This window comes from Ochlerotatus camptorhynchus, unplaced genomic scaffold, assembly GCF_037179485.1.
Source record: "Ochlerotatus camptorhynchus isolate MF236.1 unplaced genomic scaffold, CSIRO-AGI_Acam_v1.1 ptg000040l, whole genome shotgun sequence".
In the NCBI taxonomy this organism is placed as follows: domain Eukaryota; kingdom Metazoa; phylum Arthropoda; class Insecta; order Diptera; family Culicidae; genus Ochlerotatus; species Ochlerotatus camptorhynchus.
In genome coordinates this window covers 2,116,842-2,132,824 of record NW_027040531.1, presented here as the reverse complement: position 1 = coordinate 2,132,824, position 15,983 = coordinate 2,116,842, and the positions used below count along the sequence as shown (strand labels likewise).

The window sequence follows — 15,983 nt, the reverse complement described above, 5'->3', positions numbered from 1 at the left end:
TCAGAATAATCTTGGAATTACACACTGAACTAAGTTGGAGTTGGAATTTATCCTAGAATATGAGTTCTTCTATGAAGTATGAGTATGAGTTCTTCTACCCACCCTTAGAATGAGAATGGAATAATCCCAGCATTCCAATTGAACTTATCCACCAGTTCTTGTTATGCCTTTGTTATAAATTATTATTATTATTTAACTTTATTAATGAGGCTTTCAGCCTTGGGCTGGTTCGCCTCCACTGTTATAAATGCCTTTTGGATCTCTCATCAAAATTCTCATGATAATCATGAAAGTCCAAGTCCATAAGCTTGAAAATAATCAGTGGCCCATTTTTGATAATGCCTGATTTTTTTTTCAAATCTGGGATCTTGGAAATTGAATGGATATTTCTCTTAGTCCGAGAAAATGTTTAGCAAAGGATGAATTTTTGTTTGACTTATACCAAAATCTTGATGGTTGTTCTTCAATTAATTATTTTCTTAGTTGAAGGTGCCTAAGAAAATTACCTGAGTCTCAATTTTTGTCAACTTCAAGATCACAAAAACAATATCTAGGACCAATCTCTCATTTTCCAAAATTTAGCCTTTTGACAAATTGAGCCCCACAAAACGAAACTCGAGACTTTTTAAAGTTTCAAAATTTCAAATGTTACTTGAGTTAGAGATGGGCAATGCGTTCGCGAACGTTTGAAAAGATTTAGTTCTACTGCATGACTGCTGAGACTAAGCCAGTGAGTGAGCTACTTTAACTCAGTTGTATGAGAAAAATTTCGCTTAGTAATGTGGTTTTTATAAATTTTTCATGCAACTAAGTAGAAGTGATTACCTCACTGAGTTACTCTCAGTGGCCGGACAGAGGGAATTGAATCATTGCATGATTACGTCATTAACACAGTTTAGACAGTTTAGGGAGCTTGTTTACAGGGGACTTAAACGTTTTTTGGTGGAATCGCACCATGATAAGGATTGAAGTATTACAGCCTGAGGACATCCAAGAGTGAAAATTTGAAGAGTTTCAAAATCGCTTCCTGGTAAAAAAGCTCCCTGAACTGTTAAAACAGTGTGGCTAAATCAATTTGTGCAATGATCTACACGCTATTTTTAGGCTACCCAGTAACTGGGTAAATTGCACCCACTCGTGCATGACGTATGGGGTTGTAAAAATCTGGGTAAACAATTTTTGTGTAGATGAGTAGAATCTACCCAGATTCTGGGTAATTGAGTCTTGTAAAAAATTTCATGAACTTAAAATGGCGCGGCGTTGAAAGGTCGACTTTTGCGTACGATTTGTACGATTACGATTACGCTGGAATAATTACTGTCTTAAATCCAATCAAAATGGAACAACAACGGAACAATCTGGATAGTGAAATTTACCAGCAGCTGGTTGGTAAGTATATTAAACCATGTTAAACATTAAACTTCGTCTTCCGGATAGTAGTTATTCAAGCATTCAGTGCTGCATTCCTGACTACCAAATGTTTGTTACTGGTAGCGAAACAATGTATAAACATCATTTGAAATCGTACCACAATATACGATGCAGCTTTCTAAATTATCTCCCTATTGCAGGTGGTGATTGCAATGTCGTATTTCATCATAAACAGTCATCAAAAACCTAACGCGTCTGATGAGGCTATGGTTGATGAAGCTAGTGAAGCAGATTTCCGTTCAAGTCCAGTTCAGTTTGGCATCCACTCGGACCAAGTACGTCATTCTTACGCTGATTAAAATAAATAAATACTGATATATTCGTAAATTGCTTCCTTCTTTCTCTTTGTCTGGTTAAAGACATTATTTGTAAGTATTTTAAAGGTTTTCATGGGTTCCACATAATCTTTATATAAAAATGGGTAAAGTCTACTCAGATAACAAATGTCAACATCTGGGTAAACTTCACCAAGATTTCTTCGCAAGCACGTTTACCCAAATTTGGGTAAATATTGGTTTACCCAAATTTGGGTACGTTCAGTTTTGACTGAACTGGGTAGAGTTCACCCATTTTTGGGTAGATTCATAATAGCGTGTATGAACTGAACTGAGGAACGAGAACTAAGAAGAACTAACGAGCAAGAACTACGCTACCTATAATCGCATATCAGTCCCATATGGATTTTCGTCAATTTTGAGATAACAACGTTATCCACTATCAATAATTGACCTTTACCTTCATATTGCACGATAAAACTACGGACTTGGATCATGTAAAATGTGAAAACAACATCAAGTTAGTTTGTCCCATCAAGCAAAGTAAACGCATAGTCCCATCCTTAAATTCGATCGTCCAGAGGTCAAGCTATGATTCTGCTTTTTGGATCGTTATATTTTTCTCTGATATAACAAAACATTCTAGCCTCTTCATTGTAGAGTGATTTTATCTTAAAAAAATATCAATTAATTTACTATGATTTTTCAAATAATTCCATGAGAATTGTACTTCGTAACTTCTCATTTTTTAAATGTTATTTTTTTCGATATGGGACTGATATGGAATTATAGGCAATACACGACAAATTAATCCAACTCATATTTCAGTCCCATTCACTCAAATTCACAGAAACGTACGTCACTCATCTATGAGTAAACTGCCTATAATCACATATTAGTCCCATATGGATTTTCACCAATTTGGAGTTAGCAACGCTATCCACCACCATCGGTCTCATCCTGAAATTCAATCTTCCGTAGTTCAAGTTAAAGTTCTGCCATAGTTCAAGTTCGAATTACCATAGTTTTTGCTGATATAACAAAACATGCAAGGTTCATCCAACTGCACTGGAATTGCACTTCGTAACTTTAACTGCCATTTTCTAAATGCTTACTTTCTCCGTATGGGACTGATATGCGATTATAGGCACTAAATGTCACTCAAAAATGAGTGACATTAACTCATATTTCTAGATAGAGCTGGAATTAGGGCGTAACAGCGTTTGTAAACAATGACTTCTCTCGTTGATTTCTAGGAATTCAAGGTACGCCTACACAAACCAACATATTCATCGGGTAGGGGAAGTCTTCCCCTACTTGATGGTGATGTCGATTTGCCAGCGAGAGCCATAACTTTCGAGAAATCATCAAGAGAAGTCATTGCTTACAAAAGCTGTTACGCCCTAATTCCAGCTCTATCTAGATTTGAGAAAAAAATACTCATTCTATGAGTGACTTACGCTTTGCGAATTTCCGTGAACGAAACTCAACTATGAGCTAGACTACTTTGCCGTGTGGTAAGAGAAACGTATTTACAAGAATGATCGCAATGCAAAAAACGTTTCTTACTTTGGCATTTTTCGCTCTAGTTTTTTTTTTCGCCCAGTGCCCAAAACAGTCAGGTTCAATGAGTCATGAGCCATCCGCCTCATCATTCACTGCTTCGTCAGAATCTGAATGATTGAGAAGTAAACAAGTCACTGACATCAGAGCACTCAGTCAATAGCTCAGTTTATTCTTGCGTGATGGTACCCAATCCTTGTTCTGAGAGACTGAATTCGTGACACGGCTGCTGCTGAGATTAACTCAGTGAGAGAGTCTGTTTTACTCAGTTGTATGTCAAATTTCTGAAAACGCTGGTCACTCAGCTCTGAGTGACCTGCGTTTTAAGTAATGTCTCATACAAATAAGCAAAAATAACTTTCTTACTGAGATAGTCTCAGCAGCCGTGCCGGTGAAGATACAGTTCTGGAGCAACAGTAGAAAAGAGCCCATCAGCAACTGAACTTTGCAATGCCAGGCAAGTCGAGAGAATGTGTAACCTGAAAAGTTCTTTGAACCGCTGACTCCAGCATACGTTTGCTTTAAAACCGAGCTCTAACAGACTGAGCTAAAGAAGGTTCTTAGAAAAATAACCAAGTTTCCTCAAAATCTTAAACGACAAAAACAACCAACGTACATTGTTGATTAAGTAGTTTCCTCCAAAAGCTCCTTCATCTTTTCTTGCTATGATTCGCCGCCGGAAACAGTTTCGTGAATGTCAATTGTACCCATATAATTGGTCTAGCTGCAGGACAAACAATTTCTATGTTAAAGACATTAGCATCATTAATATCTACGTGTGAGGTTTGCATTTCCTTTTGCACACCCTCGCGCGTGCTAGTTCTACTCTTTTTACTTTTATCAATACTCCTTTGTGCGTTTAACGGACCTATATTTACAAGTGTGTAAGTCGTTCCTTTAGTTAGTCAACAGTTGTGAACGGAAGAATAATTTCATAAACTAATCGGTTTTTCCCTTTTTTGATTTCTGCAATTTCTGCTAAGCATGGTTCTCTTGCTTGTTAGTATCATTAGTTTGAATTACATTTTTACCTTAGCTAAGTACGGATTCCCATTCGATTGCGGCCTATGTACACACGCTCACTGTTCTTTCTGTTTTTTTTTTTTAATTTAATTTAAAGTATAACCATCAAATCATAAGCATTCGCATTCTTCTACATATACAACAATAACTATCTCATCTTAACACGCATTCGCGGTCATTTTTAGGAACATTTAAATATTGTTTCACAACTTTCAGTCATTTCTCACTCTTCCATTCATCAGCTGTTCCTCTGTGTTCTATAAGTAGCATTCTAAGCACTTCAATTCAACTTAAGTAACATTGCATATGCACCGAACGAATGTGAACACATAACAGCGCGGAAGCTGACTCCTAAGCAGTAATAAACAATAAAAGACACAGGGAAAGATAGCGCGCGAGGGCCCATTAAATACTATACTAGATACTCTACGTGCGTTCCCATATCTCATCGATTTATCGTGAGCGTTCGCACGTACTTCGGGTCCATTTCCTCCAGATCGCGTCCCTTGGTCTCCGGAACGACCATGATGACGAAGAACAGCCCCACACAGGATATGCACGCGTACAGCCAAAACGTACCGTGCAAACCGAACGCCGCCTGAAATCACCCAAAAACCTTTCATTAAATGTCCGAGCTCCCAGCAAACCTGCAGGTAACAAACCTGGAAATCCATGAACGTCTTGACACCGAGGAAAGCGCAGAAGTAGCTGAAACTGGTGGCAATCGAGCTACCAATTCCTCGGTATTCCAGTGGGAACAACTCACCAACCAGCAACCACGAAATAGGCGAAATGCCCAGCGAAAAGGCGACGGTGAACACTAGAACACACAGCAGTGGTATCCAGTCGTTGTTTTCGGTCGGTGTGTCCAGATCGTAGGTGGCGAGCAATTTGTTCGTTTGCCCATAGTAAACGAACGAGCCGAAGCTGGCCAAGGCCAGGGACATGAACACGCTGCTCACTATGAGCAACGGTATCCGGCCGACGATGTCGATGAGCAAACCGGACAGCATGGAGGCGAGCACCTGTACAAAGCCTACTGCGATGGCTGCCCCGTGCGGGTTCAAATCGTCGAAAGTTTTGCTGAAGATGCTCACAGCGTAGAAGTTAAACGAATTGGCACCTGAAATATGTGATTTGATGAGGAATTATCCTGGATTATGACAAATTTAATTATGTTTACCGGTGAATCGTTGAAAGATCATAAGGCCACAGGTGATGGAGACGGGTTTCACCAGGCGAGCGTTCCGCATGACGGCTTTCACGTTGGACACGATGGCAGCGAAGGAAACCCTTGGCAGCTGCCAGGATCGCACGAATTGTGAAAGTCGGCTGCCGAGGCGACTTCCCTGCTGATGTTGCTGTTGGCTGTCTGTCGGTAGCTGTTGACCTCCTCCGTTTGACACCGGGGTGTTCGTTGCCACCGAAGACATCCGGTTCAGCAGGTTGATTCTCGATGTACGTACGTTCGAACGGATGGTGTCGAGTTCTATCTCTACGTTTTTATGTGGACCCCGAAGCCATTGAAGCGAGCTGGAATGAGGAGGGAAGAGTAGAAATTATTTAGTAAATTTTGCTGAAAAATTAGTCTTTTCGAGGCTTAATTTTTTTGATGAATTGAATACATATGAAAGTTTGAACATCTATTAAGCTATGGATGGACGTATGTCTGCTTTATGGAACCAGAAGCCCATATAAATTGTAATTTTGTCTAGTATCAAGTTGCAAGTTTTATCGGGGTTATAAAGGGTTCTTCAAATTTTTTACGAGACCATGATAAAATTAAAAGTGTTACTTTGGAATAAATTATAGTAATGACTCTTGAATCAATGCTGAACATTTGGTCAACTAACAGCAAGTTAGCATTGGTTTCATGGTCTGATTATATTTTTCTAACCTGTACTAGAATTAGTTGTTTGTAAGCGTGTTTTCAAAAAAGAGTTTAATCGACTTTCTGGATGTTGATATAAAATTCTGTGAAAAACTTAAGCTTTTGTATAAAGTGACCTACTTTAAATTAAAATTTTTCTGAATTAAAAAAAATCAAATCCCATTGTGATGAAGTTTTCGAATACCAACAGTTTACTTTAAATTGTAGCTGAATTGTACGGGTTGTCTTTATTTGTTTACTTGTTTTTCCTAGTAATAAGTAAACCACACACTTAGAAACATTCTTGTAAATTTAGGTGCTCTGAGAGTAGGGTTATGTGTTTGTTTCTCCAAAAAAGTTCAAAGAGCTGTAATTTTTAAGTATGTGTATTTAAATTTCTGAAGTTAAAGCTGTTGGTTGATGAAACATTCAAAATTTACCGGTATTTTTTAAAGATTGATCAGTTGAATCTGCATAAAGTTTGAGTAATTTTAGTAAAATGCTTCTTGTTTGAAAAACTTTTTTAAATTGTAATTTCTTGAAACACAATCAATCATCTCAACTGTAGTTATGATTTATTTATAGTCATAATATTATGCATTAAATTGGTGCAACATTTTCTGAAATTCATTCATCCGTGACGAAACAAGTTTGACATTTTCCTATCATCTTGGAAAATTGGCTAATTTTGCAATTTAGCCGCCTTCGTTTTTTTTACCAACAACAGTCTCGTCTTCTCTGATCCAAAAATACTCATAGTGTAGTGTATTTGAAGCAATTTTGATAAATGGAAGTCACCATCATGGATTCAGAAATTATACTATTCTTTGACCATTAATTTTGGTGTATTCGAATAAAATATTGTTTCGACTATAAAAAGGTGATTTAGTTCACCTTTGTTTACCCCCTGACGATAATAGCCGAAGCCAACTTTTCCCCTATGGGAAATAGTATGGGAAACGAACGATCCTATTCATTTGCTTACCAAAAATCCAATTATTTCTCAAATGTCACCAAAACTCGGACTTAGATTGAGAATACTATACCAAACAACTTTATCGAAGCTGCAACCCACCCTAATGTTCATACTTGGAAAAATAGTCATGAAAACTGCAAAACGCACCAAACATTTAGGTTTTTTATTAGAACATTCATTAGGCATCCCCTAGGATCCTCCTACAAATTGTACATTCAACAGTATGGTATAAGTTGCTTAACGAAATTACGTGGAGTTTAGCTGCTAATACTTGCTATCCTGCAAGATACACACTAGACTGATGCAAAATTTGACATTTTCGCTCCACAGTGTTTAAACGGTTCCAAATCGGGTCTTGATTAGCCTCTTAAAATTTGAACTAAATACTTTAGTAAGAAACTGACTTGGCACAAACCATTTCGAGTTTATATGGGAATTACTATAGGATAATTTATGTTTTTGTTTATATCTATCTAACAATTCACCACATCACTATGCTTTAAAAAATGATAGCAGTGATTGTAGCAAATTTTCTCAGCTACAACTTTGTTCAAAACCACTTTTCGATCAAATGTAAGGAACACAAGTTGTTGGTTTTCCAACGAAGAGAAAGTAGACTCCGAACGTTTAACGATTTATTGAGGATACGTTAAAATTTCCTGGAATGATTTATGCCGTTGAAATTACAGTTCTTAGCTTCTAGTAGTATAATATCTTACGTTTTGTAATTCTCCGTCGTTGTAACCCGGTAACGAAACTGTTTTATAAGAAACTGGCCAACTCCTGAACCGAGTCCTGAACGGGGTGATAGTTCGAGTTAGCTGTATATAATTATGTTCATGACTCACAATTTACCGTATTAGAAACAACGAAATTAGGTTTCAATTTAGAGGCTCGATCGTTTACCCAATCAACTTAACCTACAACTTTCTAGAAAGGAAAATGAGTTCAGTTTTACTTCAACGCTTCGCAAATTATTGTTGCATTAACTCACGCAACTACAAATAGCAACTTAGATTTAAGTACAGATAATATAGATAACAATTTCATTAATTTTAAACTAAATCCAAAGAATAATTTTAGGTAATCGCGACATCGTGTCACATGGTTTCACTTGTTCTTAAATGACAATTATTTTCCCGTACCGTCCCTATCGGCATTCAACAACTGTCAGCCGAGCCAAGGCAAGTAAAGGTTGGAGTTTCTTTAGCTGGTGAGAAGGTGCGTTGCTACACGAGGGGTGTCGCAACACAAGTTGTTAATGATTCAAGTCACTGATGTCTTATGATTATGCTCATTCAACATTGGTGTTTCTGGTGCGAAGAATAGATCACAAATATCATGGCTACTATGTCACACTGCAGAAAACAGTGTTGCTAACAGAACAGCTGCTTGATCATGCCATAAGATTATCAATCTCTTAAACAATTAATAACAATTTAATTTGACATTTGGCTGAAAAACTTTATTCGGCAAGGTTGTAGCTTAAATTATTTCCCGTAAAAATAGTCATAGAAATTTTTGAAAAAGCAATATATAAAAAGCGTTGAAGACAATGAACAAAAAGTTTGGTTTTCCCATAGTAATTTCCATATAAACTTCGAATAGTTTGTGCCAAGTCAGTTTCTTACCAAATGAGTTTAAATTTTGGGAGGCTAATCAGGACCTGATTTGAAACCGTTTGAGCACTGTGAAGCGAAAGTTTAAAATTTTGCATCAGTCTAATACACACCCTTAAAGACAGTGTTAAAAAATTAGAAATGCGGATGTAAATCCTTTAGACGAAGAGATAGCGATTTGCTTTCTTTTGCAAAAATGTGCAATTTTAGAACACTTACACTTTTGTAGAACATTAAAAGGATGGTAAAATTAAAACAAAAAAGTTATGGTAAAAAAAGGGATTTTAAGGGAGTACTACCGTTTGTACTCTATATAACTTCGTTCAGTTGAGAGATACAAAATTGTGGTCTTTGTAAAAGCTTCTCAAGGTGATACTCTAAGGAAGCCTTAGCGTGAAACTTTAAAGGCACAAATGTCAGTTTCCACAAAACATACAAATTTGAAATTGCTACTCCTTGTTTGCTGTGCTACTTCATCTTCAATGTCTCCATAGATGTTCATTAATTTTAACAAGCCATAAAAAAGTTATCTTTTTTATCTGAGTGTATATCCCCTTCAAGCAAAAACGTGTACCAATCAAATAAAGTACTCAAAAAATGAAGAAACATTCTAGAAAAAACCAAAATGCTACTGGGATTGCACCCAGGCCTGCTGCGGTGAGAGACAATCACGCTTACTACTACACCACCGGCGCCGCTAAATTTAAAAATATGCAAAATTAGGGTGGAAAAGTGCATTCAACTTTAAATGGTGTGATTTTTCCGGGAAATATGCCATATTTGTATATCAAAACATTCCTTAGACTATGTATAAATACAAAATGATGGTATACATAAACATATGATTTTCGAAATTTTGTAGTATGATTTTTCAATTTATAAACCATGCGCCAAACATTCTTGCTGTAAATATGTCACGGGCATAGTCAAAAGTGAACCATACACGTATCAATATATTGACGAGAAGGGAAATTATTGATAATAATATTGATGATGTGAATACAGACATATTGTCAATATCGATATAAATACGATTATTGTCAATTAAAACAATCGTATAGGGTTCACTAAAAATGAAGACAGCATATCAAGAAGACTGGCAACTCTTTAATTTTCTCATACGTACGGTATAAGACAGGCAGAATCACATCATCTGCCGCTCAAAGGTAAATGCTACGAACGAATTGGATAGCAATGGTTCCCTCCTCAAAATAAAGGTTTGCTCGAGCGCAGCGCTACTGTGTCTGTCGCTTGGATTCAGGCTAAGTTGCCAGTCTTCTTGATATGTTGTCTTCATTAAAAAGTAATCAGCAATTGACGCATTCGTTTTACCACGTTGCCACATTTTCCTGTTCCTGTATTTGTGTTAGTGTGTTTGGGGCTTCGATATTTTCACTAAAGGAGATTTACGTGATCTTCAAGTATACAAAAAAGGTATGTAAAAAATATCAAAATTGCGTCACCGTCACGAGGTGGAAGAACTCCTAAATGATTTAAAATTTCCCAGTAGCTGCTGCAAATATTGGACGGAAATTTTATTCTTTTACATTAATTACATTCTTTTACATTAATGTGTAGCTAACTGTGCCTTTTAATATTTTTATAATTTCATAAGGTGGCATCGGCATATTGAGTCTGTTAACTAACCTGCCCGATAAAGTTCATAAAATTGAGTGCCTCGTACGTTTATATTTCATTACGCTAATTCAAAATTGACGTACACATTTCGTGAAAAGCATTTTAAACAAAACGGAATATCAAGTAAAAGTTACCAGTTTTTCAGTAGTTGTTACCCAAATTTCACTTAAGCAGTTTGTGGGAATCTGGTCTAATTAGCCAGATTAATTAGTAAAAATCTACATTTGCCAGCAATACTGACTGGGTGTATCCTACGGCTTGCCTTCCTACTAACATAATTCCTAAATTCCCGAGACATTTATGAGGAGACGTAGAGTTCTCTGCATTTCTCTTAAATAAATGTTGGACTAACATACCTTTCCTATTCCTACCAGTTGCAAGGACGTGGCCAGGACAATCCTTAACTGCTGGAGAGGGATATGTCTTTATCTGGGAGATAGTAATTATTTCCTACTTACTATCTGTCCAGTAATAGATATCCGTCCTGCTCTTAATAGTTTTGAGTTCGTACCACCTATGATATTGTGCAAATTGTTCGATGCTAATGCTAATGCTAATGCTAATGCTAATCAGGTCTTATTAGCCAGACTAATCTTGTAGATAATCGAGGCTGAATTTTGCTAGGCTACGGGCAACTTTGGTAAAATTTACGTGAAAAATAGGGTGGACGTAAACCAACTATGTTTTTACGAATCTGATTTCAATGAAGTTATCCAGTACCATACCATCCAGCATGTACTAATTTCTAGTATAGGATGGATGGCTTCCTTTTTATTCATTTCTTTATTTAACGTTGGTCTCTGTTCCGCAATCTAGTGCCAATCACCGACGGACATCGATTGCCATCCATTGACGGCAATCGAATGTGCAGGAAGGCAGCTTCCACACCTGCTTAGGATATCGCACCCATTCAGCACACATGGGCCGGGACCAACGGCTTTACTTCCCATTCCGAAGGAAAACGTGAACAGAGATTTTTATGCCTCAGAAAAATCCCACTGACCTCGGCTGGGATTGAACCCAGACCCATTGGGATGAGAAAGCAGTCTCGCTTACCACTAAACCACCGGCGCCGGCACACCATACCATTCAGCATGCTTCATAAATCAACTATTGCATACTTCACGGCGCAAATCGAGCAATTGTACTAAATAAACATTCAAATCAAAATTTTCAACCATTAATGATATTACATATAATTTAACTCATGTATCGTGGGAAAACGAAGTGAAGTACCATTCCAGTTCTTCACCAAGAATATTCTAGAATATCAAAACAAGACACTTAAACATTAAAATATCATGGCTAATTGTTTTAAAATTATCTCATTGATTTTTTTACTTCAGAGAGGAGTTCTTCAACGAAATTTTAATATTCAATTACAAATACTTGCTGAATGTCTTCTAAGGATACTACTGAACACTATAGATGTATACATTTAATTAAATTTGGCTCACTATTACCCTCCAGCAAGTATTTGTAAAAGAATATTAAAATTTATTTGAAGAACTCCTCTCTGAAGTAAAAAAAAAATCAATAAGATAATTTTAAAACAATTAGCCATGATGTTTTAGCAAGGTGCCTTCTATTCATTCTGGTTAAAAACATGTTTAATGAAATTATGGAATAATAAGATATTATGATAATATTTTGTTTGTGTAAAGGGTGTCCCACATCAAATTGCATTACGGAAAAAACGCTGTAGAAAATTACCTAGTTAACCGATCCTTTTCAAACTTTAAGACAATAAATTATAACCCATTCAATACCATAACCGTACGCTCGCACCTTACGCTTAACTCCACTCATTAGGTCCAATACAATATCTGGCTGCAGCTTCTTCTGTACGGAAAGCCACTCAGATTTGACCTCCTTGGGATGCTTCCGTAGTGCCTGCTTCATAGTAGCCCAGTATTTTTCGGGCCTTAGTTCCGGTGCATTGGGGGGGTTCATGTCCTTGGGTACGAAAGTGACCCCGTTGGCTTCGTACTACTCCAGGACAACATTTGAATAGTGGTACGAAGCTAGATTCGCCCAGAAGATCGTAGGGCTCTCGTGTTGCTTCAACAGAGGAAGCAAACGCTTCTGTAGACACTCCTTGAGGTAGATCTCCCCGTTTACAGTCCCGGTAGTCACGCACCGCCACTTCGTTTGCCACATTCGCTTGCTGAATCATGTATTTCTTGGCAAAATTTTAAAGTTTCTGCTTCCTTACTTCCTCCGGAACATCAAACTTGTGTAGCTCCGGAAGCTGCCGGAAGTCCACCTTGACATAAGTCTCATCATCCATGATGAGACAATGAGGCTTCGTCGGCATCTAGGTGTTCAGTTACCGGGCCCGTGACTTTCCCGCCGTATGGAGCCTTCTGCAGTTCCTCCCGGTCCTTGGCTCTCTGAACGAAAGACTTGGACAGATTCAACTTTTTGGCCACATCCCTGACCGTAGCATTGGGATTCCGCTTAAACGCTTTCACGACATGCTTGTGATCCTGAGCACTAATAGAACATCCATACTGACCGCATTTCTCCTTCCGTTCGATGCTCAGAGTTTCGTAGTAACGTTTAATCCAACGGGTGGTCACTCTACACACTTGTTTTGCGCCAAATTTTTTCTTAGTGTACCTCAGTGTGCCGCAGCTTTACCGGCAGTGCCAAGAAGTCATTGAACTGACTTTTGATTGCTTGTGAATAATGCCTTGTTTGGCAACCCGGTATTTTAACAGGTCTTGTTTTTGTCTTGTTTTTCAATGTTTTCAAAAACGACACGGACTCCAGTTGGGACTACACACTGGATGCAGCCGTCTCCAAGGATGCCTGTAACGGACGAGCTCCGTTGCTACACGATCCTTCCATCTTCGGCGGAAGGCCGACCCCGCACAACGAACGTCAATCATTAGTCAACCAACTCTTCTGGGAGCCGGCGGAGGAAACAGATTTGCACCGAATTTTTCACCGCCCGAGCATCATCCGTCGGAAAACTGGAAACCAACACCGGCCGGAAGACACGTCGGACTGATGAAGGACGCACCGCTGATCCGAACCGGACGAGCCAATTTTCCAAGCAAAACTACTTGTCAGAGTCCACCAACCCGTACACCCTGCCGGACAATTCGATCAGCTTCAAGGTCTACAGCGCTTCCAAAACATTCGCTTTCCAGGCCAGCAAAAATCGCATTCTCCACTTCTTCAATACCCCACCCGTATGCCGTCCAAGGATCTGCTGCTGACTGCATTCAGTGCGAATGTTCCGGCTGAAATCGGAAAGTTCCTCCTCCGGATTGGTTGAGTTCCCGAGCGTAGCCCTGGCAGTGAACGCCATCATGGAGTGCAACCACAGCGCGATCGATCACAATGCACAAAACTCTCGTTCATTATGAAGCTGTTAGTTGGAAGTGCAAAAAGGCAGGAATAAAAATAATTTGTTGAACTATTTGAGTTTTAGTCAAGACGGTCCTCCACCATTATATGTTTGACGATGGAATGATTGGTGTAGCAGCCACCGCCATGAATGTATTCGAGCAGTTCGAATGGTCGGATGGTATAGTTTTTGTTTGGTTGTTGACTTTCCGATTAAAACTCAAGCACCGCTTGTCGTGACTAGCCCAAGATTTCCAGCGTCGGCCATGGCTACACGAGTTAGGGATGCAACTCCCACGGCTGCGGCTGCTTCCAATGCTGCTGCTGTTCCTTCTGCTGGTCCGTATCCTCTAAAATTCGTAAAAAAAAGACGGACCAGCAGCAGCATTGGAAGCAGCCGCAGCCGTGGGAGCTGCATCGCTAGTTCGTGCAGCCAATGCCCGGAAACCTCGGTCAGATCAAGATACCGCTGTTAGCTGTTCTTCGTCTGGGAGGAAATGTGGACGCAACTGCCGTCACGGGTGTAACGATTTTGAGAATCCATGGCGAGACTTGGTGGAGATTCACGGTTGTTTTGAAAATAATTTGACTAGGAGTGGCAACATCAATAACATTTTGACACATGCACACTGCGCAGGCGCAGAAAAATTTCAGTGTTGCCAGTAACTTTAAAGATCATGAAAATTGTAACCATGGGTGCCAAACAACGCCAATGACTGCACCGGGTGTGCCCAAGTTTGATTTTGGCACACTGTGTAGAGTGACCAACCCCTTGGTTTAATCACACGAATCACCGTTGACTGCAGGATTCCGAGTTGTTTTCCGATGTCCCGATGAGAGAGTTGAGGAATTTCCAGGTGCTTACGCAAAATCAATTCGAGACGTTGCTTTTCGGGTGACGACATTTTTTCCAACTTTCGAAAAACTGACAGCGATAAAAATGCAGTGTAAACAATACACTCTAAACTACTTCTACCCAAATTTTCAAAAGAAAATACCCAATGGGTAATTTTCTGCAGCATTTTTCCCGTGATGCAATTTGATGTGGGACACCCTTTAAGCAACAATAAAATATTGTGAAGTTTGTGCACATAATACCTGCCAATATTGCTACATGAGAGTCGCAATAAGTGATTTTATCATTTATTTCACCCACGCTTTGCTCTTCACTCTTCTCAAAGAGGCGATCAGAGAATCGCTTATTATGACTCTGTCAAAGCAAAAATCGAGGGGCACGCACTAGTCTTTCAATACTACGCAGCCTACTGACCAAATATTTAAAATCTTGTCATTACTGCTTTCATTACTTTAAATACACTCTAAATTTCATGAAATACTTTAAATACTGACAATATTTGATACCTTCATTATTTTCAAAACATTTAAATTATTTGCCAATATATTAATTATTGTTAATTATATGTTGATTACTTTCAATACCGCTAAAAGTATTTAAAATAAAATGATTACTGTCCTCAAAGTATTTAAATTACTATGATGTTTTTTAAATATCACGTAGTATTATTATATATTAACCTGGTAGTGCGCGCCCCTCGGCAAAAATTTTAGTTGTCATGTGTCAAACACAAACCTTACAATATTTTCTTGTTACTTACACATACATCATATCCACATTATATCTTATGATGCCATAATTCCATACAACATTGTTTTCGTCAAAATGAATGGAAGGCACACTGTGTTTAAGTACGCAAAAATCTTTTTAAGATTCTACTGAATACTCTGGATGAATATCTTTATTTATATTTGGCTCAGTGTTCCCATCCAGCAAGTACTTGTAAAAGAATATTAAAATTTATTTGAATAACTCCTCTCTGAAGTAAAAAAATCAATCAGGCAATTTTAAAACAATTAGCCATGATGTATAAATATGAAAATGTCTTCCAAAGATAATTCACCAACAAAAGTGCATCATGAATTCCAGCCCACCTGTGTTTATCCACCTTGTGGACGGTCCTCTGTTAATTTTTCGTTGAATACTGTTGTCTGATTTTTCAAAATTTCACTTTTCTTATTGACTGATTTTCAAATTCCAACTAGATTTTTGAGAGGATTATTTTCCCTTAGATTTTTTTGTTGATAAAATCATTATGTTGGGTTGGAAATCAGAAAAAGAAATTATTTTAACGAAGCTTGGTAGTTTGTTTTCCCAATGCTGTCGCTATTATTCTTCGCTTATAAAGTTTTTTTTTCATTTGCGCCATTAGAGA

The 15,983-nt window shown here is 38.2% G+C and overlaps 1 protein-coding gene and 2 long non-coding RNA genes across 3 annotated transcripts in view; 1 reads left to right on the top strand and 2 right to left on the bottom strand.

Moving 5' to 3' along the window:
- LOC135713122 (uncharacterized) overlaps window positions 1-15,983 on the bottom strand; it is a 388,886-nt gene that overhangs the window by 59,077 nt on the left and 313,826 nt on the right. The window lies entirely within an intron of this gene.
- LOC135713131 (uncharacterized) lies at window positions 246-2,906 on the top strand. Its single transcript, XR_010518708.1, has 2 exons — window positions 246-1,439; window positions 1,495-2,906. It is a non-coding gene; the product is annotated as an uncharacterized LOC135713131 (long non-coding RNA).
- Window positions 4,418-15,983, bottom strand: part of LOC135712932 (facilitated trehalose transporter Tret1-2 homolog) — a 400,438-nt gene continuing 388,872 nt past the window's right edge. The window contains exons 6-8 of the mRNA XM_065236032.1: window positions 5,476-5,825; window positions 4,955-5,415; window positions 4,418-4,890 (exon numbers count right to left, since the gene is read on the bottom strand). Coding sequence (XP_065092104.1) covers window positions 4,738-4,890; window positions 4,955-5,415; window positions 5,476-5,825 — 964 coding nt within the window. The 3' untranslated portion in view covers window positions 4,418-4,737. The remainder of the gene's footprint in view (window positions 4,891-4,954; window positions 5,416-5,475; window positions 5,826-15,983) is intronic.